The sequence below is a fragment of the Pelobates fuscus genome, chromosome 9, assembly GCF_036172605.1.
Source record: "Pelobates fuscus isolate aPelFus1 chromosome 9, aPelFus1.pri, whole genome shotgun sequence".
NCBI lineage: Eukaryota > Metazoa > Chordata > Amphibia > Anura > Pelobatidae > Pelobates > Pelobates fuscus.
In genome coordinates this window covers 23,465,261-23,492,834 of record NC_086325.1, presented here as the reverse complement: position 1 = coordinate 23,492,834, position 27,574 = coordinate 23,465,261, and the positions used below count along the sequence as shown (strand labels likewise).

Genomic DNA, 27,574 nt, shown 5'->3' with positions numbered 1-27,574 from the left:
AATCCACGCGGATACACAGAAAGTCTATGTCCCCCATCCACCCCTCTCCCCACCTCCAGGCTCTAATAACAATTCTCCTCCGAGCTCCCACCGCCAGACACCAGGCAGACCCTGCAGACACTGACCATAAGCACTGACAGTAAGTACTGGGTTCATCTCCTCTCCCTCATCTCCATGGATTCCTCCATCTGTCTGCTAATACTTGTCCTCTGATGGTTCCCAGTAGATATCTTTATTATTATTATTATTATTATTATTATTATTAAACACTGTCTGTCTGCTAACAATTGTCCTCTGATGTTTCCCAGTAGTCAATCTTTTTATTATTATTATTATTATTATTATTATTATGAATAAACACTGTCTGTCTGCTAACACTTGTCCTCTGATGTTTTCCATTAGTCTATATTTTTATTATTATTATTATTATAATTATTCTGATTAAACACTGTCTGTCTGCTAACACTTGTCCTCTGATGTTTTCCATTAGTCTATATTTTTATTATTATTATTATTATTATAATTATTATGATTAAACACTGTCTGTCTGCTAACACTTGTCCTCAGATGTTTCCCATTAGTCAATCTTTTTATTATTATTATTATTATTATTATTAAGCATTGTCTGTCTGCTAGGCCCCTGTCTTCACTTTACGGTTAATAGTTTACATTTAGTTCTTTCTTTGTGCACAATACACACTGGGAGTTATTTATCAAAGTGTTCTGTTCTAAAAAGTGTGTGAAAAGGGTTGCAGTCACCAATAGAATGTGCCCGCGGGTCTCCCTGGTTTCCATGGTGATTGCCCCATTCTTACTGCTTTATATCACTTTTTTTGTAACAGAACAGTTTATTAATAAATCCCACCGTGTCCTGTAATGCGACCCTCCATATAATCCTCTTTGCACCGTTTTATCGTATCCCAGTTTCTCTCTATATAATCCTACTTTTATTGTGCTCTGGTCTATGCATATCTATATGCAGTCCTAACCATATATATATTTCCATACCTCCCAAGCGTCCCTATTAAGGAGGGACAGTCCCTATTTTGGGCCCAAATCTCGCTCTCCCTCTATTGTATCTTAATTTCCCTCTTTTCTAGCAGCTCCATATTGTTGATGTGTCTGAGTGTAAATAGAGCCCCACAGCAATAATACTCCCAGTAATGTGTCTGAGTGTATAACAGAGCTCCACAGCAATAATACTCCCAGTAATGTGTCTGATTGTATAACAGAACTCCACAGCAATAATTCCTAGTAATGTGTCTGAGTGTATAACAGAGCTCCACAGCAATAATACTCCCAGTAATGTGTCTGAGTGGATAACAGAGCTCCACAGCAATAATACTCCCAGTAATGTGTCTGAGTGGATAACAGAGCTCCACAGCAATAATACTCCCAGTAATGTGACTGAGTGTATAACAGAGCTCCACAGCAATAATACTCCCAGTAATGTGTCTGAGTGGATAACAGAGCTCCACAGCAATAATACTCCCAGTAATGTGTCTGAGTGTATAACAGAGCCCCACAGCAATAATACTCCCAGTAATGTGTCTGAGTGTATAACAGAGCTCCACAGCAATAATACTCCCAGTAATGTGTCTGATTGTATAACAGAGCTCCATAGCAATAATACTCCCAGTAATGTGTCTGAGTGTATAACAGAGCTCCACAGCAATAATACTCCCAGTAATGTGTCTGAGTGGATAACAGAGCCCCACAACAATAATACTCCCAGTAATGTGTCTGAGTGTATAACAGAGCTCCACAGCAATAATACTCCCAGTAATGTGTCTGATTGTATAACAGAGCTCCACAGCAATAATACTCCCAGTAATGTGTCTGAGTGTATCACAGAGCTCCACAGCAATAATACTCCCAGTAATGTGTCTGAGAGTATAACAGAGCTCCACAGCAATAATACTCCCAGTAATGTGTCTGAGTGTATGACAGAGCTCCACAGCAATAATACTCCCAGTAATGTGTCTTTAAACTACAGTAAACATGTTTAGAAATCAGTCCGTGTAAATAAGATACATTGCTCTTGTTCTAAATTACATTTTCGTTTCATAAATAGATATTAGTAAATCACCTAAAATTTCTCAGGACAGCCCGCCCCGGTTTACAACCCAACTCACATCCCTAAAGTGAAATGTTGGAATATATGTTTTTATCTTCCTCACTCTCTACTTCACTCCTTATAATCCTCATTGTACCCTTTTATCATCTTATCTGTAACTTCATTATTAGGTAAATGATTTTTTTAAAGCTATTTTGCCCAACTAAAATCTTCATTTTTGTTTCCAATAACCCCTTTACACCAGCACTTATGTACACACGACCTCCAAGTTATGCAACTGTACCCCACAATCGTGTATAAACTAACTGCTAGTTAAATTTGTTTATTGCAAATTAATTTAGATTAATTATAGTCAGTGAGCTCACAACACAGCGGCACAGTGAGCCGCAACACTGCAAGCCTCTGAACAATGAATACAGAGACTAGCTCCCTGTATCGAGCGCTGTAAGAACGCCCTTAGTGTAAGGTGTCAATAGTCTACGTAAAGTTTCAATGGTTTGATAATTACTTTTGGTATTGTCATCTTACCCACTCAGCCAATAAATGCTGTGAAAAGTTGAGCAAAATTGATATTTGTAAAGTGGAATGAGAACTTCCATTTTTACATTAAAGGAGAAGACCAGAAGTATAACAGGCACCTTGTGGCACATGTACATGTCACACCGTTTAACTGTGAAAGTTAATTGAATTACTTTCTGTGGGATTGCTTTGGAAGACATCTTGCTATGTATTATTTATTCAGTTTTATTATTCAATTCTCCTTTATGTCTTCCAGGTTTTCGCACCAAGATATCTCTTCCGAAGCCTTCAGGATGACTTCTTTATGGTTCTATTTCACAGTCCTCATACTGGACTCCTCTCTCACGTATATCTCCTCCAGCATAGTCTATACACATTACCCCTATGATCTCCAGCCAGCTTTATGGATAGTATGTCTCATTAAATTCTTTGTTCTAGGCATAGTGTCCTGTAAGCTCTATCGCCCAGCCTGGGTCTCCTCTTCTCTGCTGTACATACTTACTATCTGCCTGACCCCACCGCTATATCAGACATTGAGACTCCATCTAACCTCACACTCCCCCGAGTTATATTCCATCCTCTCCCACTCCATAGTCTCCCATCTCACCCTGCTCACCGCCTGCCTACTTTGGGATCTGGTGTCACCACACATTCTCCCAAAAGAGTCTTCTGAAGAAGAGAAGACTGGACAGAAGAAGAACAGGGAGAATTTTATACGACTTGTGACGTATTCCAAAGCAGACTGGCTGTTCCTTAGTGGAGCATTTGTGTTCCTGTCTCTAGCTCTTATCTGTGAGTTTCTATCTGGTGTCATCCTTGTGTTTTGATAGTGGAACAAAGGGTTAAAATTGTGTAAGCAGAAATCGAGTGATTTAACATGAGAAGCTAGGAGGTGGGGCTTCAGGGAGAATCATAATTAGTATGGTGTTTTAGTTAGTGGGGAAGTTTAAAGAAGGAGCCATAATAGTGGGTTTTAGGGCAAAATAACGATGGATGGTAGAAATGGAGCAATGACAGAGGGAGGTTTAATGACGTCATAGCAATTCTGGTTATTTGCAGTGTTTGCAGTGTTAACAACGATATTCTAAAACATCCAAACATGTAATAGTATATAGAAGAAGACAGGAGCTATATGAAGGAATACCATGGCTTATAGTGAACAAATGAAAGATCTCTAAATAGAGGCTACAACAGGGAACATTTAGAGGAGAAACAGATCTGTTTGTAATAGTCAGGATTTACAGAAGATTAAAAGGTTGCTCCAATCATAAAACTGTGTATTTTATAAACTGCTGGTTTTGGTTGAACCGTTGAAGCAACCCTTTGTTCATTGGTTCCTCCTTTTCCCCACAATGCCTCCCCCAAAAATATACGAAAAGTTTAAATTTACCTTTTTGCAAGCGCCAAGGCCAAGTTCTCCTTCTGCCCGCTCCTCATCAGTTGATGTTACTCCCCCTCGCTAGAGAGTGAAGGAAGGTGGACTGAGGAACGGACAGGGATGGCATGGAGGAGGGGCGTGCCCCCATTGGGTGCCTGGTGCCAACATGCTCTGTCTGGTGACAGTTTTGCACTAAATTAATATTATCCAGTACTGAATTCTTACAACACCCCTATAATACTGACATTGGTGAAGTTACATCTTCAGCAGCTTAGGGGGTTAATCTCTGTATGTGCAGTACGTCATAGCAAAACATTGCGCATACCGACCCCAGACACCATGACCACTACAAATCACTGGAGTAGTTATGGTGTTTGGAGTAACCCTTTAAGTGACAGTCATAATTTCTTATATCGTCAACTGTTAAAATCGTTTTATTTTTCCCCCCTACAGGTGAGATGTTTATTCCATTCTACATGGGTCGCGTGATTGATATCTTGTCCTCTAAATACAAGGAAACAGAATTCTTGGTGGCTATATTTTACATGTCCTTTTTTTCTATTTCAAGGTAATAAGCCAATACCAGAAGAGAATGTATTGAGGTGTAGCTTTATACATTTAAATACGAGGCTGAACACTTGGTGTTTGATATATATGCTTATTCACTTAACTCTGAACTGTGGTCAATTATAATCCGAATGGCAAACTTGAGGCTAAAACAGAATATGTGGAAAATTCAGCGAAATTTACAGCTTGATTGTTTTAGTCTAAATATTGCCATTTTGACTTTAATCAACTACAACTGAGAATTTAGAGAATAACCTTGCCAGGAATGTATTTAACAGTAAACTGTGGTGAATTGAATATGAAATTGTGAATTTTAGGTCCAAATGGCGGACAGAAAAAACAAAAAGAAAAAATTTCAATTTTAGCTCTTTTTCTAGTTTGGCTATTTCAGTCGAATCTTTTACATTCCATTGTTAATTCATTAAATCACTAAATCAAATATTTACATTTATCAATTTATAACACCACGGAAACTTTCACTTGTTTGTGTGGGTAACAAATATCAAGGGCCTAAAATTGACGCTATTAGCCATTCCTTAACAGTTACTCACCACTGCGAGTGTAGAATGACCCTCACACACTAACCAGACGCAAATAATTACTCACTAGGGCTACAGACTCACTTTCCCAATGGCTAGTGGAAAGCTAGAGTATTTAATATGAAATTCCTTGCTGAAAGTAACACTATATAGGAATACAAACAGATATTGCTAACCCTGGCGTTATTTTATATATTTTTATTCATTTAGTAACTGTTTATTGGTCATTGATGCTCAGGGCAATGAGTATCTTGGAGAAGGAACACAGTATCATTCACACTGTTATACATTCTCTGCATCTTTTTGCTTTTTTCATACTTGCCAAGTAGCATTACCATTCACATCTATGTGTTAATTTAAAGGGACTCTCCAGTGCCTGGAAAACACGTCTGTTTTCCTGACACTGCAGGATCATGCAGTGCCCCTCTATTTCCCACCCCCCATCCCATGTTGCTGAAGGGGTTAAGACCCCTTTAGTGACTTACCTGAATCAAGTGCCGATGTCCCTCGGCGCTGGGTCAGGCTCCGCTCACGCTCCTCCCCCGCCGCCGTCAGCAGGCGGGGGGAGACGTAATGCGCATGTGCGGCAATGGCTGTGCGTGCGCATTAGACCTCCCCATAGGAAAGCATTATTCACTGATTTCCTGTGGGGATTCCGGCATAGCGTGAGGACGTCCAGCGTAGTTTAAATCACTTTTTGTGTTCTAAGAACACGGAAGGCCCTCTAGTGGATGTCTGATAGACAGCCACTAGAAGAGGACTTAACCCTGCAAGGTAATTATTACAGTTTATAAAAACTGCAATAATTACACTTGCAGGGTTAAGGGTGGTGGAAGTTGGCACCCAGACCACTCCAATGGGCATAAGTGGTCTGGGTGCCTCGAGTGTCCCTTTAAATTGCCGTTGGTTACATGAAGGTTATGTAAGGGGGACCGATGGCTATTTTCTCAAGTTGCTCTGTCTTGAATTTATAATGCATTCTACATGCTAATAACAGAGTAAGTCCTTTCAAATGTGACTCTTGCTGTTTTTTTTCACTAAATCAATTGATACCTCGTATGGAGCAGGATTCTTACCATCCTGTAATGGTATTAGGCTCTTAGCTAGCTTGTTTATGTACAAAGCTAATACTCCAGATATATTTATGAGTATAAACAGTGCTCCGCCATGTCTTTACTGAAATCTGTATGGTCTGGTTTATACCAAAATTATCAATAGGTGTAAAACACCACCTCTATAACCAATAAAAGAAGGTAGTGACAAACAGCTACAGGAAGGGAATAGCATTAGTATTGTGAGACGGTTATGTCTACATATTTCTAATGTGCAGTTAGATGCAATCAGCAAGCACCATTTAAAGTACATGGATTTAAATGGCCTATCAACACTAAGCACAATGTTTCCCACCTACCCTCCCTGTTACCATACATTTTCAGTAAACAGTAAAACAGAAATATTTACACGTTATGAAAATCACTGATTGGGGAGATTTTGGCAGGCCAGGGGAGGTGCTGGTCTGGGGCATCTTGCACAATGGGGTCCAATCACCATGGAAACCAACAGCAGATCAATCTATGTTTTGCACTTGGCCTCGGAGTAGCACGTGTTAAAGTTCGGAGATATTGGTTTTTGACTACCTATTTTAGTGTCCCCCTGCTGTGCGAGGATTCTAAAAGTGAGATTTGTTTACCTTTTATCCCTCATAACCATCTCTTGTGGTGAGATCATAGGAAAACATTGAGCTAGGGTGCATGCACAGCAAAGACAATCTCATTAAATAACTGACTTTGACTCAGCTATTGGGGTGGAAGCACTTAGAATGGCTGTCAGGAAGTCAGCCACTAGAGGGATGTTAACCCTGCAATATAAAAATTGCCGTTACTACAGCACAGCACTGTTTTCAGTTGCAGGCCTACAACTACAGGAACATGGCACCTAGACCACTTCATTGAGATAAAGTGGTTTGGCAGCCTATAGAATCCCTCTAAGTCCCCTTCAAGTTATAACTGTTCAATGTTCATTTGTTCCATTAGGGCTAGTGCCTTCATAACTACTTGATGCATTTAAAACACCTATTTTATTTGGCAGCGTTGGAAGAGTTTATAATTAACAGATGCACACTCCACAGTTCTGTATCTGCAGGTTGCCGCGGTGGCCTCTTCATATTTTCCCTATATCGGTTGACTCGGCGCCTACGGATTCTTCTGTTCCGTGCTGTCATCAAACAGGACATAGCTTTCTTTGAAACTACAAAAACAGGTGAGAAATTGGTAATTCACATGTTACATATATAGGGATGGATTCTTTTATCAGAGTACGGGTTTATTCTGCTTATTGAATACCCCCGGGGGAAGGAAAGGTGGGTGGACATGCCACTATTGGAGGGGGGGGGGGAGGGTTAATTATAACATGTCCACTCCCATTTGTTTAATTAACTAGAGCCCCCTTCTGCTGCCAATGGGTGGGGGAACGTAATTGGGTTTGCCAATGGGTGGGGGGCAGGGACAGGACATTAGGTTCTCTCCTTTGATTATTATAATTAGGGACCTCACCTGCCGCTATTGGGTGAGGAATGGGGAGGGGGGGGGGGCAATGAGACCTCATCCAAAATATTATAGCCCACAACGACTGACCCTGGGTTGTGCAGGGGAGTGGACAGTGTTCTGTCCATTCTTCATTTCTTATTTAAAAGTCTCCTGCCCAATGCCCATGGGTGGGGGCCCTGGGGGAATTATGCCCCCCACCTGTTATTTCACATGGGGCCTGTCTAGAAACTGTACAGCAATGGCCAGTATTGCTAGATTTAACAAGTTAGTAAACATGTCCATGGGGCATAGGGAATTTTTAAACCTCTGTTATAGTAACGTTTTTAACAGCACTAGCAGCCAGCGGGCAGATAGTTTGGATTTTTTCTAAATCCAGGCCCTAATTTTAATTTAAATGGCCCTAGATCTGCAGCATTCAGCCCGGTTCTCAGCCATCCAGCGACTTTCAATCTGGGTGAAATCCACACCAAATGTTAGATCTGTTCAGGACCTGAATTGCAAAATCTAGACAGTGTTAAATAGTGTGAATGTCCAGATTTTGCAGTCCAAATGGGCTCATACAGCTCCGGATGGTTTAAGGGGCATTTGCACTTTAGAATCCTGATAATGTTTGAACTTAGGTTTGTATAATCAGACTAAAAATCAACCTTCCCATATTTCTATACATAGCAATAGTCTCATGATGCAAAACAAGGACGAATTGCTCTACCTAATAAAATGTATATTGTTATGGCTGTGGCATCCTGTTGGACTATGGGCTACCTCATGGATAACAGACTCAGCAGAAATCATTGCATGTAGCAGAGTGTACATAGAATCATACAGGATTATTGACTAAAATGAGAAGTTCTCAATTTCCACCAACTCATAAGAAAATCAGATATTGATAATTGTCTGTATGTAGTTTATTTCCAGCAGGACTCAAGACACATTACTCAGAGTCACAGCTGTTTAAATCCCAGGATGAGTGAGCAATCCTAGCACAAAATGACAGTCACCAAGATCCTAGCACAAAATGACATTGTCACCAAGATCCTAGCACAAAATGACATTGTCACCAAGATCCTAGCACAAGCATTCTATATGTGATCCTACCTGCTCAATGGCTTAGTCCAACACTTGTAACCTATGATTACTGTCTAAATTTGGATGGATTTACCCTCAGATTGGTGTTGGGTGCCAGGAGGCCCTTGGTGTTTAGTATTTTATTTCAAAAAACTTTTTCACCAGAAACTTTGTCCTCCCAAATGTCACAGTTTTGTTGCCATGCATTCTGTCTGCAATGTTTTTTTGTTTTTTTTTTATGTGCATTATGTTGTTTGTGTAGATATCATTAGGTGTTCCTCCTTTATATTTCATTTCATGTTATCAAACAACATATGTTATTGTGATATATGATGATATATACAGTGGAAATAATCCTGTCGTTTACATGTTTTTGTTGATGATCAAGTCACTTTAAGTCATTAATAATCACACAAAAAACTGTGGTAAACAGGCATATATTTATAAATGATAAAATTAAGGCACTCTAAGAGCTTGCTCATTCTGTATCCTGTACAATATAATTTTATTTTATGCAGCATGTGGTTGGTCAACGTACAATGTAATTATTCTTTACTATCCACTTTGTAGGTGACATCACATCTCGCTTGTCCAATGACACAGCTCGTGTGAGTCGCGCCATTGCTGGCAATGTAAACATCACTCTGCGTTCGATGGTGAAATGCATCGGGGTCTATTCCTTCATGATCTCCATCTCCTGGCAGCTTACCCTCCTTACCTTTCTAAGCTCCCCTTTCACCTGGATCATACAGAAACTGTACAATCACTACCACGAGGTATGGCTGATAAAGTATTTAAGTACTCAGGATGATGGCCAGGGATTATCAAAATGACCTATGCACCCATAATGAGGGCTGTCAGATCGCCACCTATAGAAAATACATGTATGACAGCTTCCATTTAACCAACACCTGAAGTATGCAAGTTAATATATTTTCCAAATTTAAAATGTGATTGTTCAAGCCTATCTATAATCAGTGATAGCAATATGCTGGGTAGGATGGGCTATTCGTGTAGTGCAGAGTATTTGGAACCAGTACTTTTGGGTATATTTAGATTAGGTTAGGCAATGCAGGGGAGATTATTTAGTTACTCCAATGGCCATTAGAGGGAATGCCCACCTGCCACGTCAAGGCAGACCTCTTAGGTGGGTCCTACACTGACTATTCACCTTGCTTCCTTGAGCTTCCGGCAAAGATATCTCTAATGAGACAGAGAGAGGTATTTTTCTTTATTGGCGTAACTAATAACTTCCATTTGTTTAAATATGCATAGGGATTTGGGAAGAGCGCAGATAACTTGTTTCTTTGGTTTTTACTGAATGCAGGGGAGTTGTTGGAAAGCAGTATTTCAGACAGAGTGTAAAAGTTTGCCTGTGAAAGAAAGAAGGATAAAAGTACTGAACTCGAGGTTTATGTGTGCAAATTTAAAGGGTTAACTAACATGACCCTGCCTACTTTTAGAAATGCTCGTGGTGGTAGGAATCTATATGTGATTTGGTTGTTTGTTTAGTAACTCCATCCCCTTTTCCTGTTTTAAGCCAATTTAATGCATTCACTGTGCATTATGCCGTGGGTGTGTAATATGTGGTCCTCCAGATGTTTTGGACTACATCAGATTGCCCACCCCTGCGTTATGCATCAGTTTGACAAAGACTGTGATTAGTGGCCAAAATATTGCTTTGTACATGTCAGACATTTTAATAAAGGGACACTGGTAAGAACGTGCAAGCAAGCTGTGAAAAATACTGCCCCCTAGTGAGAGAGGATAGATTAGCAGTGGGCTCTTTAAAATGAATGTGTAAATACCACTATGTTTAAGGCTGTAGATTACTGGTGGAGTCATTACTGATGATCTCAGCTTTCATTGCATCTCCATAGGGAACATTTGGGGGGAGGGGGCTACTGCGCATGTGTGGCAATCACCACTCTGCACCTTTCAGCATCTCCTAATAGAGGTGTGTTATAGCACTGCATCTCTACGGTGAGCATTCCCTGTCTTCACAAGTCAGCGTTTACATTTGTCATACTGCAAGGACAGTCTATTTACACCATAACCACTACGGTTCTGGTGCTTTGAGATGAAAGGCAGGGATTATATTGTTTATCACTGGAGAGTATGTGCAGTAAGGTTATTCAGAAACAGGATGTAAAAGTTGTTGTTTTTTTCTCTGATGTGTCAGGATCTGGTGCAGAAGGTGCAAGATTCTGTTGCTCGATCCAGTGATATTGCCAAAGAGATCCTGGAGTCGGTGAGAACAGTGCACAGTTTTAATGCAGCCGGCGATGAGGCCAAGAGATACGAAGATTCCCTACAAGAGATCCATAAATTGCAGAGCTACAGGGATATGGTCAGAGCTGTCTATCTACTGCTGATAAGGGTAATCGTCATTCAATCTTCTTTAAGACTTTTACAGTGACAGCTACTAATGCCGCTACAAGTCGAGGAATAGAAATTATAGTGATATTATCTGACACACTTTCTATTACTGAGCATGGGTAAGCAATGCATGTTGTGCGGCTGACTTGCCTAGTCCTGGTTTCTGGTCACCCCGGGAGGAACAGCAGTTGACAATATATGTAGGCCGATGTCCAATGACACACTAACAGCTTAAATATTATTCCTTATCAGTAGTTGAAATAATATTAACTAAACATAAGGACATTTACACCGGAAAGAGGCTGTATTATGTCCATGCAAATATGATTCCACTTCAAGGAAAACATGTGGGGATTTGCCTATAAACCCCTATGGTCTTACGTATCTTGTCCGTCTGTATATGCAATTGTTTGTAGATATTTCCATGTAATAATTTGAGACTGTGTCTTTATCTAAGGGGATTGCAAAAGTTGGGCTGTTGATAGGAGGCATGTTATATGGTAGTAGTAGTTTTTGTTATACGGTAGCAAATGTTTTATTTACCAATAGTAAATAGAATATAAATATACATGTTATCCTCAGACAACTAACCTCCTTACACAAGTGGCCATGTTATTTTACGGACAAATCTTAATCGAACAAGGTTTCATAAGCAGTGGACAAATGGTGTCATTTATCCTGTATCAGATGGAGTCTGGAGACCATATACGGGTAAGTAATTCCGAAGATTCAGGTATTCGCTATTTCTCTCTTATTCTGCTGTTTATTTCCTTATTTCCTCTCTTTCTACTGACGCCGGTTTTACTGTATAAATGGTTCCCTGTTGGTGTTTGTCATTTTGTATCTGCCATTTTTATGGCAGATTATCTGAGTATTCTTCCCTTCCTTTCCCAGACCATAGTCTACATGCTCAGTGAGATGACTCATTCAGCAGGAGCTGCTCAGAAGGTTTTCCAGTACCTCGATCGGGAACCACTGGTGTCCACCTCTGGGTCCCACAGCCCTGACAAACTTCGTGGATGTTTTGAGTTCAGAAATGTCACTTTTACATATCCCTCCCGCCAAGATATTCCTGCTCTTCAGGTAAATCTAGAATTGTTTTTCTATTTTCTCTCTGACATTCTCAGTTTCCTAACAAACACCATTTGTGAAATGGAATATTGACTGATCTGTTGATACCAATGAGAACTGCTTACTACTACCAGTACCATTGACTGTTTAGTGGAATAGTACTTTATCAAATGTATTTTTATCTAATTAGGTGTGCAAATCCAAGCTTCACACACTATCATTCTTTAGTTCATTTCCTAAAACAAAAACATAAAAAATACTCACTCTTACAGTACTGTAGCATTTGCCACAAATCTCCTGCAGTGAGATCTCAACAAAACGTATGTGGCCTGGAGACTTGTGGTGACCATACACTGATCATCCACAACATTAAAACCACTGACAGGTAAAGTAATTAATATTGATTATATCGTTACAATGGCACCTGTCAAGGGGTGGGATATATTAGGGAGCAAATGATCAGTCAGTTCTTGAATTTCATGGAAAAGTGGAACATTTTTCATAGAAAAATGGGCAAGCAAAAAGATCTGAGTGAATTTGACAAGGACATTGTAGTGATGATTAGACAACTCTGTCAGGGAATCTTTTAAAATGCAAGTCTTGGGGGCGTGGCCTGACTGTGAAGGAAGCTGGACGCGTCTGAATAGAGCTCCGCTCCACTCACGCTATATTTTGCTTACATAAGCGCCAACAACGAGAAAATTGTCAACTATTATACTAACAATGGATAAAAGAAACCCTAAGAAACAACCTAAAAAGGGTCAGGACGGAGGGAGCACGGTGATGGGCCTTTTCGCGGCACAAAAAGCCGGCCACCATGAGTCCCAAGATGGCGCCGGTGAGGGCCTAACCTCCCGGCCGTCCTCTCCACTCTCATCTTCACCCGGAGCAAAATCCTCCGGAGAGGCTACCCAGATTCTGGCTAAGCTTGCCGAGGTACGGACGTATCTGGCCGGCAAAATTGTAAAATCAACTTCGGTCTTACAGGCCGAGATCCACGCTCTGGGCACACGGACGCACCGCCTGGAGGCCAGGCTAGAAACCACCACTGCAGCCCACAATGAAATAGTCTCCCAGGTGAACGGCTTATCCTGCCGCATGGCCGAAGCAGAATTGCAGATGGAAGATATGGCCAATCGATCGCGGCGTAATAACCTCCGCTTGCGAGGCCTCCCAGAAGCAGATAACGAGGGCCCAGTCCAAGACCTCGTGCTGGAGGTGTTAAAGCCTCTCCTGCCTAACATACCGGCTGAGCAATGGACGATAGAGAGGGCGCACAGAGCCCTACGCAACAGGAGGGCAGACGCGGCGTTCCCGAGGGATGTGGTCGTCCGTTTTCTCCACTTCCAAACTAAGGAAGCACTGCTGAAGAGAGGCAGGGAAGGCCCCATAAAACATAGAGGGGCTGAGATTCACCTTTACCAGGACTTGGCGCCCAGTACGCTACATCGACGCCGGGAATGGAAGCCCATCACCGAGGCATTACGCTGGGCCGGAATCCGCTACGCCTGGGGGTTCCCCTTCAAGCTTCTGGCCTTCAAAGATGGCCGCACGACGGTGCTCGCACCCGGCGGAGACCCACAGCAGTTGTTCAGGAGTCTGGGATTACCACCCCCGCTTAACCTGCCTACGGTACCTGTGACATCGGAGGGGTTGACCGCCCTCCCCACGGAATGGCAGGAGGTCGGAGAAGGGAGACGGCATTAACACTGGTGCGGTATCGTATGATAAGGGACTGGGGCCGATGGTGATTAGTCTGGGGCGGGTGCTGGGTGTCTGGAGCGATGGGGGGGTTCAAGTTTCTTGGGGGAGACTGGGGGAGACTGACCTCTGCACATACAGGCGGCCTTGGAACCAATTGGGGTGGGGGACGGGGATGGAGCCTGAGCGGCCATTTGTGTATGTGGGGGGGAACGAGGAGCGGTTGGCCCTTTGGCACCTTCTGTGTAGGCCCCTGGGCCACCTACCAGACGATGTTACAGAGCCCGCCCGGGACATTTGTTTTTTGTGGGGCTGCAGGACTGGGGGGGGGGCATTGGCTTCTGACTGCTCCGGTCTGGGACTTGTTCATGTGGGTGCCACCTACTTCTCACCCCAGGAGTGGGCTGAGGGTATATACATGGGTCAGGATAGGCCGCTATTGGCGACTGTAGATGCACAACGCATATAAATTACACATCAGCCGCTACATGGCTGTAGCAATACACTAAGCTCCAATCTTATGCACGACCACGACATGCCCCGCATTCACCGCTGCTGCGGCTTCTACCCTGAATACCCACAAAGCGCAGTACATGCTTGCGGTGACGCTACACGCTGACCCCCTCTTAGAGCCTACCACAGGCGTATTTATCCCCCAGGCCGCAATGGCAGGAGTCGCACAGGGCTGTACCTAATACGGGCTACTTAGGGTCGCCACAGGAGGCCATGGGTTGGAGTGGGCCCGCAGGCACTTATAGGGGTATTACCAGGGGAGGAAGTAACCTACCGGCCTCTCACACAAGTACGTGGACTCCAGGGCATGCACAATACTACACGTTACTTTGAATATGGAATAGCCGGTATCCATGGGGTAGTCAAGTTCTCACCGCAATTAATTGGGTCTCCAGGGCCCCTGAGCCACCAACCACCGGGGCCCCTACCCACTAAGGACACTGCCCCTCTGGGGGACTTATTCCCCTGTATAGCTGCTACACAGACCCCAACGCCAAGGGAGGAGGTAACTCCCTGACCGCTCGAATAGGAACGGGAACTACATGCCCCATTGAGTACGGAATGGCCACGTCTTCACAACGTTGACCTGTTCCCAGAGCAGTTTACTTAACCCCCCGGGCACCTGTGCTGCCACCCCCCCGGAGTCCTTGCCCATTGAGGGCACTACCCCTCAAGATTCACTAATATCACGCCTAACTGTTCCACAGTGCCCAATGCTAAGGGAGGAGGTATATCACGGGCCACCCACGCAGTAAAGAGGGCTCCAGGTTATGCAAATTGGTACACGTCACACAGCCTATTGAATAGCTAAAGGTTTCATTAAGCTGATAAGTTCTCAAAGCAATTTCTAGGATCTCCTGGCCCCCTGCGCTGTCACCCCCCCTCCCCCCCCCCAGAGTGTATGTCCGTTCAGGGCGCCACCCCTCAGGGTACACTAAAATCCTACGTAGTTGATACGAAGAGCCCAAGGCCGAGGGTGGGCATAAATCACTGGCCACTGGGGCAGAAACGTGAGCTCCAGGGTATGCAAATAATTATGTGTTACACAAACTGTTGATTGGTTATGTCTTTACAAAGTTGACATGTTCCCATCGCTGTTCTTTTGATCTCTTGGGCCCCTGACTTGCCACCCCCCCGGCGCCCCCGCTCAGTAGGGGCTCTACCCCTCTGGGTACACCCATACCCTATATAGCTGCCGCACGGCACCTAGCGCCAGGGGGGGGCGGTGAATCTCTGGCTACTCGTAAAGGAACCAAGGCTCCATGGTATGCAATTTGTTATGGGTTACACTGACACTTGAACAGCTATGTTATATATAAACTTAACAAGTTCTTAAAATGATTCATAGGATCTCCTGAGCGGCGTGCACAGGGTGCGCTCCCGCGGGGAGAAATAACTCCAACGATGTTGGCATACAGAAACCTAGCGTGACACGATCATGGCTCATGGACCTGCACCTTACACGTGCGCTGGACGCGGTGGAGAGGCCAGCCCATGTACCCAACCTAGGTCTGGCGATTGGTAAGACCAGGCGTCGGTTACTCCTCTATGAGTACACCTACGACATCCTTCTCTTCTACCTAATCTTTTTTCCTACTTTCTTCTTTTCTTTTCCTGGGGGACCGCGGGGCGAGGCTGGGGGGTGGGGGGGGGGGGGCAGGGTGACTTGGGGGGGGGCGATGGACGACTGCACGACGCGTGACGAATGCACAGAGAGCAAAGGTGGGCGAGATGCCCGGCAGGTCCCCACGCATATGCTTATGGAGATAAATCTCGCCTAATGTTCCGCGAGCTAAAACGAACGAAAACAGACATTGCTTTTTTACAGGAAACCCAAGCCCTCCCCAAGCACGTACAATTCAAACTGAGGGACCACACATACGGCTCCACGCATGAAGCTAGGGCACACAGGAAGCGCAACGGGGTAGCGATATTGATTAGAAACAGCTGCCCACTTCAGGTATCCAACACCGTAACCGACCCTGAAGGCCGATACATTATACTCTCTGGCACACTGTTCTCGCACACGGTTCATCTAGTTAACATATACGCCCCTAATAAACCAGACAGGAGTTTCTGGGACCAGCTGCAGGATATATTGCGGTCCCTTCCGCGAGGCATGATAGTCATGGGAGGGGATTTTAATGCGGTGCCGTGTCCTGCCGTCGACAGGAGTGCACACAGGGGGATCCCGAGATCACAGGGCGGGGGGGACAGGACAAACTCCTACACGAGTTCATAACTAACACGGGCCTGATTGATGTTTGGAGGGCACACCATCCTGGGGAAGCTGATTACACCTTCCATTCGGCACCACACGACACATACTCTAGGATTGATTTCTTCTTAGTGAACGACTGCAGCTTGGCGCGGGTCCAGAGTTCGTCGGTGGGCTCAATCACGTGGTCCGACCACGCTGAAGTGACCTTGACGTTAGGGAATCTATGTATCGCGACCCCGTGGACATGGAGACTGAACACGTCCTTACTTAGGGACATCGAAATCACGACGCAAATCCACAAGGAACTGCAGGAGTATTTCTCCCTTAATAGCTGCCCGGAACTGAAAGCGAGCACCACTTGGGCGGCCCACAAGGCCGTCATAAGGGGGGCTTTTATTCGCCTAGCGTCCAAAAAGAAAAAATTGAAATTCCAAAGATTAGAACGTCTCCTGGACGAGTTGCGGACTATAGAACAGGCACACAAATCGAACCCTGACAGTGACTCTTTCCAACGCTTAACCGCGGTGCAGCTTAATATCCGTACCCTACTACTAGATGACACAGCCAGGGCCATGACTTATACTAGACGCTCATTTTATGAAAAGGCAAATAAGATGGACACTTTCTTAGCCAGGACCCTCAACCCCAGACAACGGCGGACACACATCACTTCGATTAGACACCCAGACGGCTCCATAAAATCCACCCCGACAGACGTAGCTTCGGTGTTCACGGAATTCTATAAAAAGCTCTATAACCACTCACCAAGCGCACAGGGGGTTAGGGAGGTGGAACAGACACAGATCCAGAGGTTCCTGAAAGACTTAGGCTTGCCCAAGCTATCACCAGAAGCAAAACACACCCTAGCAGCTGAGATAACCGAAGAAGAGATAGACCGGGCCATCACGGCGCTCAAGGGAAACAAGGCCCCTGGGCCAGATGGTTTTGATGGCGGGTATTATAAGACATTTCGTGAAGTACTCACTCCCCATCTTCTTAAATTATTTCGAGAATTCAGGGAGGGGGGAACGCCCGACAGGGACATGTCCCTAGCTACCATAGTGCTTCTCCCTAAACCCGGGAAGGACCCTCTTTCACCAGCGAGTTATAGACCCATATCCTTAATCAATCACGACATGAAGATCTTGGCCAAAGTACAGGCGACCAGACTGAACCCTTTCCTCACAAAACTGATTGATGCAGACCAAGTCGGCTTTATCCCGGGGAGACAGCTGTTCGAAAACACGCGCCGCGGCGTGGCTCTGATCTGGAGGCAGGTTACCGCACGCGCACCCACACTGGTCGTCTCCCTGGATGCGGAGAAGGCCTTTGATAGGGTTAAATGGCCCTACCTCTTCGCTGTGCTAGAGCAATTTGGACTACCAAAGGAATACACTACACTCGTACGGGCCATGTACAGTAATGTCAGTGCTCAGATACCGATCTCTGGAGCCCCCTTGCGGCCTTTTAGTCTCCACAATGGCACGAGACAGGGGTGCCCACTCTCCCCACTCTTATTTGTCTTGTCACTTGAACCGTTGCTACAAACCCTGAGACTACACCCTGGAGTTCAAGGGGTGACTGTGGGGGGTAGGGAGTTCCTGGTCTCTGCATATGCAGACGACGTGCTCCTGACACTGACGAACCCAATGGACTCAATGATCACCTTACAAGGGATCCTTCTCTCGGGGTACGTGGTTAACATGGCCAAATCTAGCGCCCTCCCACTGGGACTGGCGGCGGCGGACACGGCATCGATTAGGGACAGACACGCTATACACATGGAACACTCTTCTCTTAAATACTTGGGAATACACTTGACGGCTGACCCACTCAAGCTATATCAGCACAATTACACCCCCCTAATTAATACACTGATAAAGGACATGGACGAATGGCTAGACGAACCCATCTCATGGATAGGAAGGATACACTCCGCAAAAATGAATGTGCTATCGCGCATTCTCTTCCTGTTCCAGGCTCTGCCCATCCGCATATATAAATCTCAACTACTCCCTCTACAGAGAGCTATAGGGGCTTTCGTCTGGCAAAATAAGAGACACAGGATCTCCAGACAGGTACTATATAGACCCAAATCCAGGGGCGGGTTGGGGCTTCCCTGCCTATACTACTACTATTTAGCAGCCCAATTAACACAAGTAGCCATGTGGCATTCGCCCCCGGGAGACAGAAAATGGGTCGACATGGAGTCACTTATGGTAGGGGCCGACCTGCCTCAATTCGCAATGTGGGTACCAAAAGAACATAGGTCCATTCTCAGAGTTACCTGTCCAACAATTCTTACCTCCTTAAGTATCTGGGATTCTACGCACACAAAGCACAAGTTAGCCGCGTCTCCCTCTCCCCTTATGCCCTTTCTACGCAACAGAGCCTTTCCCCGGGAATGGCCCCCAGGGATTTTAGAAACCTAGAACAGGCGGGGATTCAGAGGATATGTCATTTATTTCAGGGTAATGCAATCATTGAATTCGATGACCTCGCGCAAGGGAGACACTTGACACCAGCTGATTTCTTTCGCTTCATCCAACTGAGGGATTTCGCACCACAGCCCCATATACAAAGGGCGGCGCTCCAGCAAAAAACATTCTTTGAACGGCAATGCCTAGCGGAAGCCGTACCCAAGGGGATGATTATGTCACTATACGCCCACCTTTGCTCGGAAAATGGGGAATGGGGACGACTAGGGTATGCTGACCACTGGGAACGAGACTTGGGAGAGGTACTAGAGGGCGTCGAATGGCAGGAGATTTGGGAGGCGAGTAACACCACCTCAGTCTGCGTCACCTTACAGGAGCAATCCTTTAAGACTCTGTTTAGATGGTACACGACACCCGTGACGTTATTCAGAATGCACAAAACCACTACAGATTTATGCTGGAGGGGATGCGGTGAGAGAGGCACCTACCTTCATATGTGGTGGACGTGCCCAAAAATGGTCACTTTTTGGACAGCAATTAAACGTCTGATAGCGAGAGTCCTCTCCAGGAATCTAGCTCTGGATCCCTGGGTCTACCTCCTTAACCGCATGGTTGAGGGGTGGACACGGGCTGAGCAAAAACTCATCCACAAACTCACCTTAGCAGCTAGGAAGGCGGTTGCGGCAGTATGGCTGCAACAAGATACCCCAAAGATACCCGAGGTAATAACAAGAATTAGAGAAATCCATCTGATGGATGAATTGACGGCCAGAGTAAATAGTTCGAATAAAACATTCCTTAAAATATGGGCACCCTGGGACAGCAGCGACTTAGGTTAGGCTGCCGTGGTTATCACGACTTACGGGGGTCTTCCCCCCCCCCCCCTCTCTTTTATTTTACTGTCCTACATTCACAATTGCTGGAAACACCCTTGCGATACTTGTCTAGCGGGCCCCTACTTCTCTTCCTTTCCTTTCTCTTCTTCTTAGCTCTCCTCTCCTCCACTCCTTCTCCATTACTTTTCTATATCTTGTCTCTCACTTATTTCCTTTCTTATTTCTCTGCCCAGTTCAGTTGAAAGGACTGGTAGTTAAGGTGATTTAGCTGACACGAAAAGATAATAATAAAGGTTCGGTTGGGGTAGCTGTTGTTGCATCATTGCGGCGACGGATGACCCACCCTTCTGCTACACAATTCCGTGTCTCTGTTAACGCACAATGTATTACATATCTAATAATTTAACATTGTTGTTTACTAAGAAAACTCCTTGACAGTTCAGCTAAGTGTTTCTTACTCGTGTAAACTAAGAGCATGTATAAAGGCATCGTATACTCTCCTGTTAAGAAGATGTATTATATCGCAATCTCTGTGACTTTTGCACAAGTCCTGTAACCAATATTATTGTCGCTGAATTTGTCAAGATGGAAAAATAAAGAATTTTAAAAAAATAAATAAAATGCAAGTCTTGTGGAGTGTTGGTGCAATTTGGTACAAGGAAGGACAACCGGTGAACCAGCGTCAGGGTCATGGGTGCCCAAGGCTCATTGGTGTATGTGGGAAGCAAAGGGTAGCCTGTCTGGTCCAATCACACAGAAGGCTACTGCTCAAATTGCTGAAAAATGTAATTCTGGCCATGATAGAAAGGTGTCAGCACACACAGTGCATCTCAGTATGCAGCGCTTGGGGCTGCGGAACTGCCGAACGGTCAGGGTGTCCTTGATGAGCCCTGTTACTGCAGAAAGCGCCTTCTATGGAAATGTGAGCATCACAACTGGACCATGATGCAATCTAAGAAGGCTGCCTGGTCTTATTAATTACGTTTTCTTTTAGATCAGGTGGATTGCCAAGTGTTGTTTACCTGTGTAAGAGATGGCAGTAGGATGCACTATGGGAAGAAGGCATGCCGTCAGAGGGGGTTCTTTCATGGCAATGGTGTTCCCTGATGGCAGTGAGGCCTACATGATATTAGGCAGGTGGTTTTAATGTTATGGCTGATCAATACATGTTCCAATGAGAGTGTTACGTGTATCCTGTATCAGGCATTAATGGAAATAGCAATGATTAATGAGTTCAGTTTTTAAATGAAGACTATGCAGCCCACAATTAGTTCATTCACTAAAAATAGCTCTCACTACGATATATCGGGAGCAGCTCATTTGAACAGAGCTCTCCACACCTCATTTAGGCCTCGATTTAATATTTTCAGATAAACTTTTAAAATGATTTAGTGCTTAAAAAAATATTGTAATGTAATATTTTGAAAGATGTGTATATGATATATTTTTTAATATTTTACATTTTAAAAAAATCATTTAAAACATTTATTCAAAAATTTTAAATAATTTTAAAAGCTAATCCCAAAATATTAAATCAGGGCCTGCTTTTCAGTTACTTGCTGTTAAACCCCCCATTGTATCTTGCTGTTACATCTCCATTGTAAAATTCTAAATCTTTTAGAATACGCCGGTACAATTAACAATAGTAACGGAACGATTCCAGAGTGTCTCAGCTGGCTGCCGTTGGTTCTTAATGCGCAATTTGCCAAGAGTGCGTTCTACTAACAAACAGTTAATCATCAATCTTACTCACAGTTAATTATCAATCACTGCAAATGCCACTAGTGTTACAAACAATGTAGAAGATTAGGAAATAAACCTACAGTGAAATTCAACCCTTCAAATCACTGTAATACACATCATTGGCAGCAATGACTTTTCACATTGTCCTAAGACACTTTTAGATGGAACTTAATGTTGTAAAGGCAGCTTATCAAGTTTCAGAACAAACAGAAGAAGCTTTGTGTTTCCATGCATAACGACTAATAAAAACTCATGATTTTTATGGTAATGTGAACATGTAGCAACATGGTATCACGTATCTCTGGTATAGATCAATCTGATCTGGGAATAATTTAACCTACCAGCTATTTCACTGCCAGCAGCTGCATTGGGTGTAATTGGACAATTCTCTCTTTTTTGGGGGGAGGGAAGGGGGGGGGGGGGGGGGTTTAAACAATCTTTATTAGGATAAATAACTGTATACAGGAACTTCCACAGAAAAATGCAGTTAGAGACATCTCTGACATGATTCTAATGATTCTAATTAATCAGTATATACAGAACAAATTGTGAGTGGGGGTTAAAGGGCAGATATGCGCAGTCAGCCTCTGAGTTAAAAGGTCTCCCAACCTTAAAAATTGCAGAAAAAAGAAAAGGAAACCAGGGCGCCACAATTAATCACAGTAGTAACTAATCAGTATTGCTGGCATCAAGCAGGGTAATATGGGCTACTTGGGAAGGTATGAAACAATAATGTATGGAAAAAGAACTGCCACAAACTCTAAATATCTGCTATTATTTCTTAATGTCTCTCCGTGTCACAGGACATTTCCTTTACGCTTCCTCCTGGCAGCATTACGGCTCTGGTTGGTCCCTCTGGAGGCGGTAAGACCACCTGTGTGTCCCTGCTGGAGAGATTCTATGAGCCCAGTACGGGGGAAATCCTGCTGGATGGAAAACCACTTCATCAGTATAAACATCAGTATCTGCATGCTAAGGTACTTTCACACACTGACAGCTGTTTACAGAGTAATACTATGCAGCATTCCTGCTGTACAATGGTTACAATAAGTGATCCTCTGCATTATATGCGTAACTAAATAAAAACCAGCATGAGTCTATGCACGAGGCTATAACTGACCTTCTGTTACTGTATATGCCTTATATATCATTAACATGTTAAAGAACGGAGTGTGACTTTCTCCAGGGTGGCCACATTCTCAGCAGCTGGTCTGTGAGTTTTAGGGGAATTGACTGATAAAAGAAATGTCTGATTTGGCTCTGCTTCTGTCTAAGGATTGATAAACGTAGAACACTGGGAGATTGTAATTTGATACCAAAGATTTATAGATTCTGTTAAGTTATCTCTGAATACTTTCCCATTATTTTTCTCCTTACTGCATAGTTTCAGTCTGTTCTAGCAAACAGTAATTGTCCTCATTATTACTGTTGTATCATATTTGCAATCCCTGTAATCATGATTTCTAGAACTGCCCCTTGTAGTGTAATTTCTTATCCCTGCCTGTAGGTGGCACTGGTGGCCCAGGAGCCGGTATTGTTTTCCGGATCAGTGAAAGAGAATATTGGTTATGGACTAAAAGACGCTTCTATGAATCAACTGCAGAGAGCAGCAAGGAGAGCGAATGCAGAGACGTTTATCTTGGGGATGGAGAAAGGCTACGATACAGGTGAGGGAACAGCAGTTGGAGAGTGGTGATTGTTCTTACAGTCTGGGAGATACAGTCACCTGGTAGGCAGTAATTCTGTTATGTCCTGGATAGAGCAGGACCCTTCGTGTTACTAGACTGACGGCGTATGTACAACCTCTATATCTATCACAGTTATTCACTAAAGTCACCTCTATCATTTAGCGCAATGCTACGTACAGACAGACAGGTAAACTTTAAATCCAATAATTTAAAATGAAACAGAATCATTTATTAAGGATGATATAGATATCTGAATTAATAATAGAATATGTGCACATTCATCTCCTTAAAATTAATTGGTAACTTTTTATAAAGGATCTGTCACTAAGGTCTAGCGGGTCGTTCAGACCGTGTAAGGTGACCATGCAGTCTGTATAGAGTGTTGCTATATACGTCAGGTGTCTATGTAGGGGTTGGTCAGTCAATATACATGGACTGTGAGACTCAGAGTGAGGGAAGGTCTGTAAGTCAGTTTCTCAGACTAGGAGATCTCTTATATTTGGCATTAGGCATCTGCATGTCTTTCACTTCTTTCAGACGTCGGTGAGAATGGTGGACAGCTAGGAGCCGGGCAGAAGCAGCGATTGGCTATAGCTCGGGCTCTTGCACGGAATCCACAGCTGCTGATACTGGATGAGGCATCGAGCTGTCTGGATGCAGAGACAGAGCATGAGGTACCTGACTCTTCTCACTGTCCCACACATTGGAAAATATATCTATAATGTATATATTATATATTTAAAAGAGAAGGTACACAGTGTACACACAAATAATACTCCTAATTAAGAAAGTGTATACATAACATAGAACAGATGCAGTATACTTGAAATATAGACAGTGACACACAATTTCCACTTGTCACTGTACTGAAAATTTAGCCCTGGTGAATAGAAATGCCCCCTACTAGCAGTGGCTAGTAACTTTTAAAGCATGGCTATTGATGTAGGATTAACCTTTCCCTAAGATATGGACAATGTTTCTGTAACGTATAGATATTGTGACATTGTATCAATAAGTAGAACGTTGTAACCCTAGCTCGGACAAAATCATCTAATTCCATCCTTGCATCCTATTTGTTTGTTTTAATCCACATAGAGGGGTTTACTAGTTAATTATAAGTTTACAATTTTAATGTACATTTTGTGCACTATTTTTCTCTATAATAGTTTGTCCCATCTGAATATCCGTATATGGAAATGTTATTGCAGGCTGACTTCTCAAATTATATTGGTGAACCATTTGAATAATTTCCCCATAGATATTATGGAATTAAATCTTTCTATCAGTGCACAGCGAGCCTTTCCTGAAAACAAGGTGGATGGAGAACAACGATCCACTGATTGGTACTTTCAGTCCTGTTCGCTAATTTTGTTTATTTAGACAGTATATCTGCTTGCAATGCTCTTTAAATGAAATGTGTAGAAGCTTTATGTAAAGGTACATATTTACTCTAATGACTTCACAATCGTATACCTATCTGAAAAATAGAATAATAAACACTGTCATATCTGTTTTTGCTTTTTCCCAGATCCAGAAGTCTCTGCAGGGGATTGGCGGTCTCTCTCTGCTGATCATCGCTCACCGTCTGCGCACTGTACAGAAAGCAGATCAGATACTTGTCCTGGAGGGAGGGCGCCTGGTGGAGCACGGAACCCATGAAGAGTTAGTAAAGACGGAGGAGGGGGCCTATTACAAGCTGCTCCATGGACATTTATTGCAGAATGGGGATTGAGGGAGGACGTGAGATATCTGTGTGAATTCTAGAGCAAGATTCAGTAAGGGCATGTTTAGAGCAAGACTGTGCCTATTATGAGAACGTATGGCTGGAAATAAAGAACTGTTATAAGAGATAACAAAAATGTACATTATTGTAAAAAAACAAAACAGGTCAGTGCATATGAAAAGGAGTTTAGACAAGTGATTCTTCAGCTCTGAGACAAACGGTCAGTAACTGTGCTAGACATGGATTCCAATTCTGACCGGGATCACTGTATTCCAGAATCTGGATGGTTTAGAATTGTGAGTCATAGGATTTAAACTTCCAGAAATGTAACATATTCTACAAATAATGAATGAATTGCTTTGAGATTATTATTGTAGTTCAGGTTTAAAGTTTAGTTTAACCCCTTAAGGACCAAACTTCTGGAATAAAAGGGAATTATGACGTGTCAGACATGTCATGTGTCCTTAAGGGGTTAAATTGGTTTAGTGTTGCTTGTTTCGGGGTTTGAGAAGGCAAGTTTGATCGATTATTGTCAGAATGGCTTCCTTTATTGTAACTTGGATTTCATTCTTCTATTTTTGTACATATGTTGTTAATAGGTGATATTTGTACAAATAAAGCTTTAATGAAACTGAGTGTCTGTGTCATTAAAAATATCAATAAACGTAGCATGACAGCACAAGTTATAGTTAATGTTTTATAACGATAAAGTAACTTAGTACAGAGATATTCTAGTAGCACAGATACATGTTTAAGGCAGAAAGTGAAGTAGTTCCAAGCAGATAGGAAATTTACCTACAGGACAAAATCAGTTTGAAACAATTTATTTTGGATCAATTCATTTTCATAAGGATTGCAAATAAGGGACCTGTCTACTAAGCAAGTGAAATAGCAACATTAAGAAAGCAGGCTTTTGATGCTATCCCACATACGAATAAGAGATTATGGAGTTATCTACTGCAATGCCACTGGAGACTCAATTTGTAGAAGGTCCAGAATACACAGCAAGCACCAATATTAGACAAAATGGTTACCAAATGGATTTGGCAGGATGTATATTCTCAAATTATCATTATATTGCTTTTCACCAGTGAACAATAAATGTAACTACTACATTTCAATAATGAGGAATGAACAGGCCACTGTCTACCCCCCTGCCCCTCCAATGATGAAGTGGTGAGGCCACTGTTAAAAAAAAAAAAAAAAAAGGAGGGGGAGGGGTGTGGCCGACGAAGAGACTGAACAGACGTGCTTTGGTGGAGCTCCGCTTCAACCCAGTGGTTTTATCTAAATTCTACCGCCCTATTCATCCAGAGAGGATTATCCACTACTCCACCCTCCTGAGACAACATGGGGCGTAAGCACCGTAAATTTTAAGTGCCAAAATCCCCTCAACAAAAAGATATAAGGCTCTCATTCGAGTGGCCTACGCAGCCAGCGCCGCCTAAAATGGCACCTGCAGTGAGCCGCACAGAAGAAACATCGCAGGAATCCCTAGAAGAGGAAGAGGAACCACTTACCTCTCAAGACAAGGCAACTTACACTGGGAAGCATCTGATGATGACTCGTCTCCTGCAACCAAAGGGGACATAAAGCAGATGCTCCTGGAAATGTTCCAATCTGAAAGTTGGATTTCCAAGAAATAAGACAATTATGGGGGCAATGCAGAACAAACACCAAGAGGTAGGGGAGAGAGGCTGGGTCTGGGACATTCAGATGTCAGTAACTGAAACTAACCTGGATGGATTAACAAAGCAGGTACAGAGGTTAAATTGCTCTGTGGCATTCCTGGAGTCCAGACACAGGTGTAACGGATCACCTGGCACCCCGACTGGGTACCTCCGTTGAAGGATGCTCCTAGCGCTTACAGAGGGCTCCAAGCGCTCCGCAGACACCACAACCACCGCAGATCCCACAAACCGCCGCAGCTTGGTTGGGGTCTCGCCGTCTCCTATCCACCCTGGACCTACGACAAGGCTCCATGTTCCAGTGGGCGAACCTCTCCTCCAAGAGAGTGAAGCAGGAACAGGCTCTTAAAAGAGCCTAGAAGTGATTATCCAAGGGAGCATGCAGAGCATAGCAATCCCTTGTAGTGATATAGCGATTCCCCCAATAAGAGACAGGACTCTAGATTGAGGGTGAAGAAGAACTCTAGTTTAATTACACACACTCTGCTTTTATGCAATTCTCCCCTGCAAGGGAGACGCCCACATCCAATTAAACATTACCCAATCACACAATGGTTACCTCCCGAAGATTCCCTCCCCTTAGCCTGAGAGGTAACCCAATTATAACATATAGTTTAAACATACATTTTCATACATTTCTATAACTCCAAAACTATGCATTCAATATTAATAAAAAAAAACACATATTATTAATCAGCATACTTGAAATATGAACATACTCAAAAATCATGCAAATCCTTCCATTAGTTCAAAAGTTAGTCGGAAGTCCTTTGTGACCGACCGCAGGCACATTTTCATGCCCAAAACAGTTCCACAGATTCAGGCTGTGCAGTCGGTCTATTTCTGCCCTGAAAAGTTACAAAGTCCCATCCGAAGGCGCCG

The 27,574-nt window shown here is 43.5% G+C and overlaps 1 protein-coding gene across 1 annotated transcript; it reads left to right on the top strand.

Moving 5' to 3' along the window:
• TAP2 (transporter 2, ATP binding cassette subfamily B member) lies at positions 1–25,165 on the top strand. The gene is made up of 12 exons (XM_063431527.1): positions 1–139; positions 2,853–3,388; positions 4,428–4,542; positions 7,209–7,339; positions 9,262–9,467; positions 10,874–11,071; positions 11,653–11,781; positions 11,965–12,153; positions 22,397–22,570; positions 23,101–23,260; positions 23,819–23,955; positions 24,810–25,165. Exons 2-12 carry the CDS (start codon positions 2,890–2,892, stop codon positions 25,011–25,013), a joined length of 2,142 nt encoding a protein of 713 aa, XP_063287597.1. The 5' UTR covers positions 1–139; positions 2,853–2,889; the 3' UTR covers positions 25,014–25,165.
• The last annotated feature ends 2,409 nt before the right edge of the window (positions 25,166–27,574 follow it).

What these genes read in the sequence shown, in the direction of transcription:
- TAP2 (XM_063431527.1), top strand. Translation starts at nt 2,890, where the DNA reads ATGACTTCTTTATGGTTCTATTTCACAGTCCTCATACTGGACTCCTCT. An exon ending in CTTTGAAACTACAAAAACAG is followed by an intron (nt 7,340 to 9,261) that starts GTGAGAAATTGG and finishes TCCACTTTGTAG; the next exon opens with GTGACATCACATCTCGCTTG. An exon ending in TCTATCTACTGCTGATAAGG is followed by an intron (nt 11,072 to 11,652) that starts GTAATCGTCATT and finishes TGTTATCCTCAG; the next exon opens with ACAACTAACCTCCTTACACA.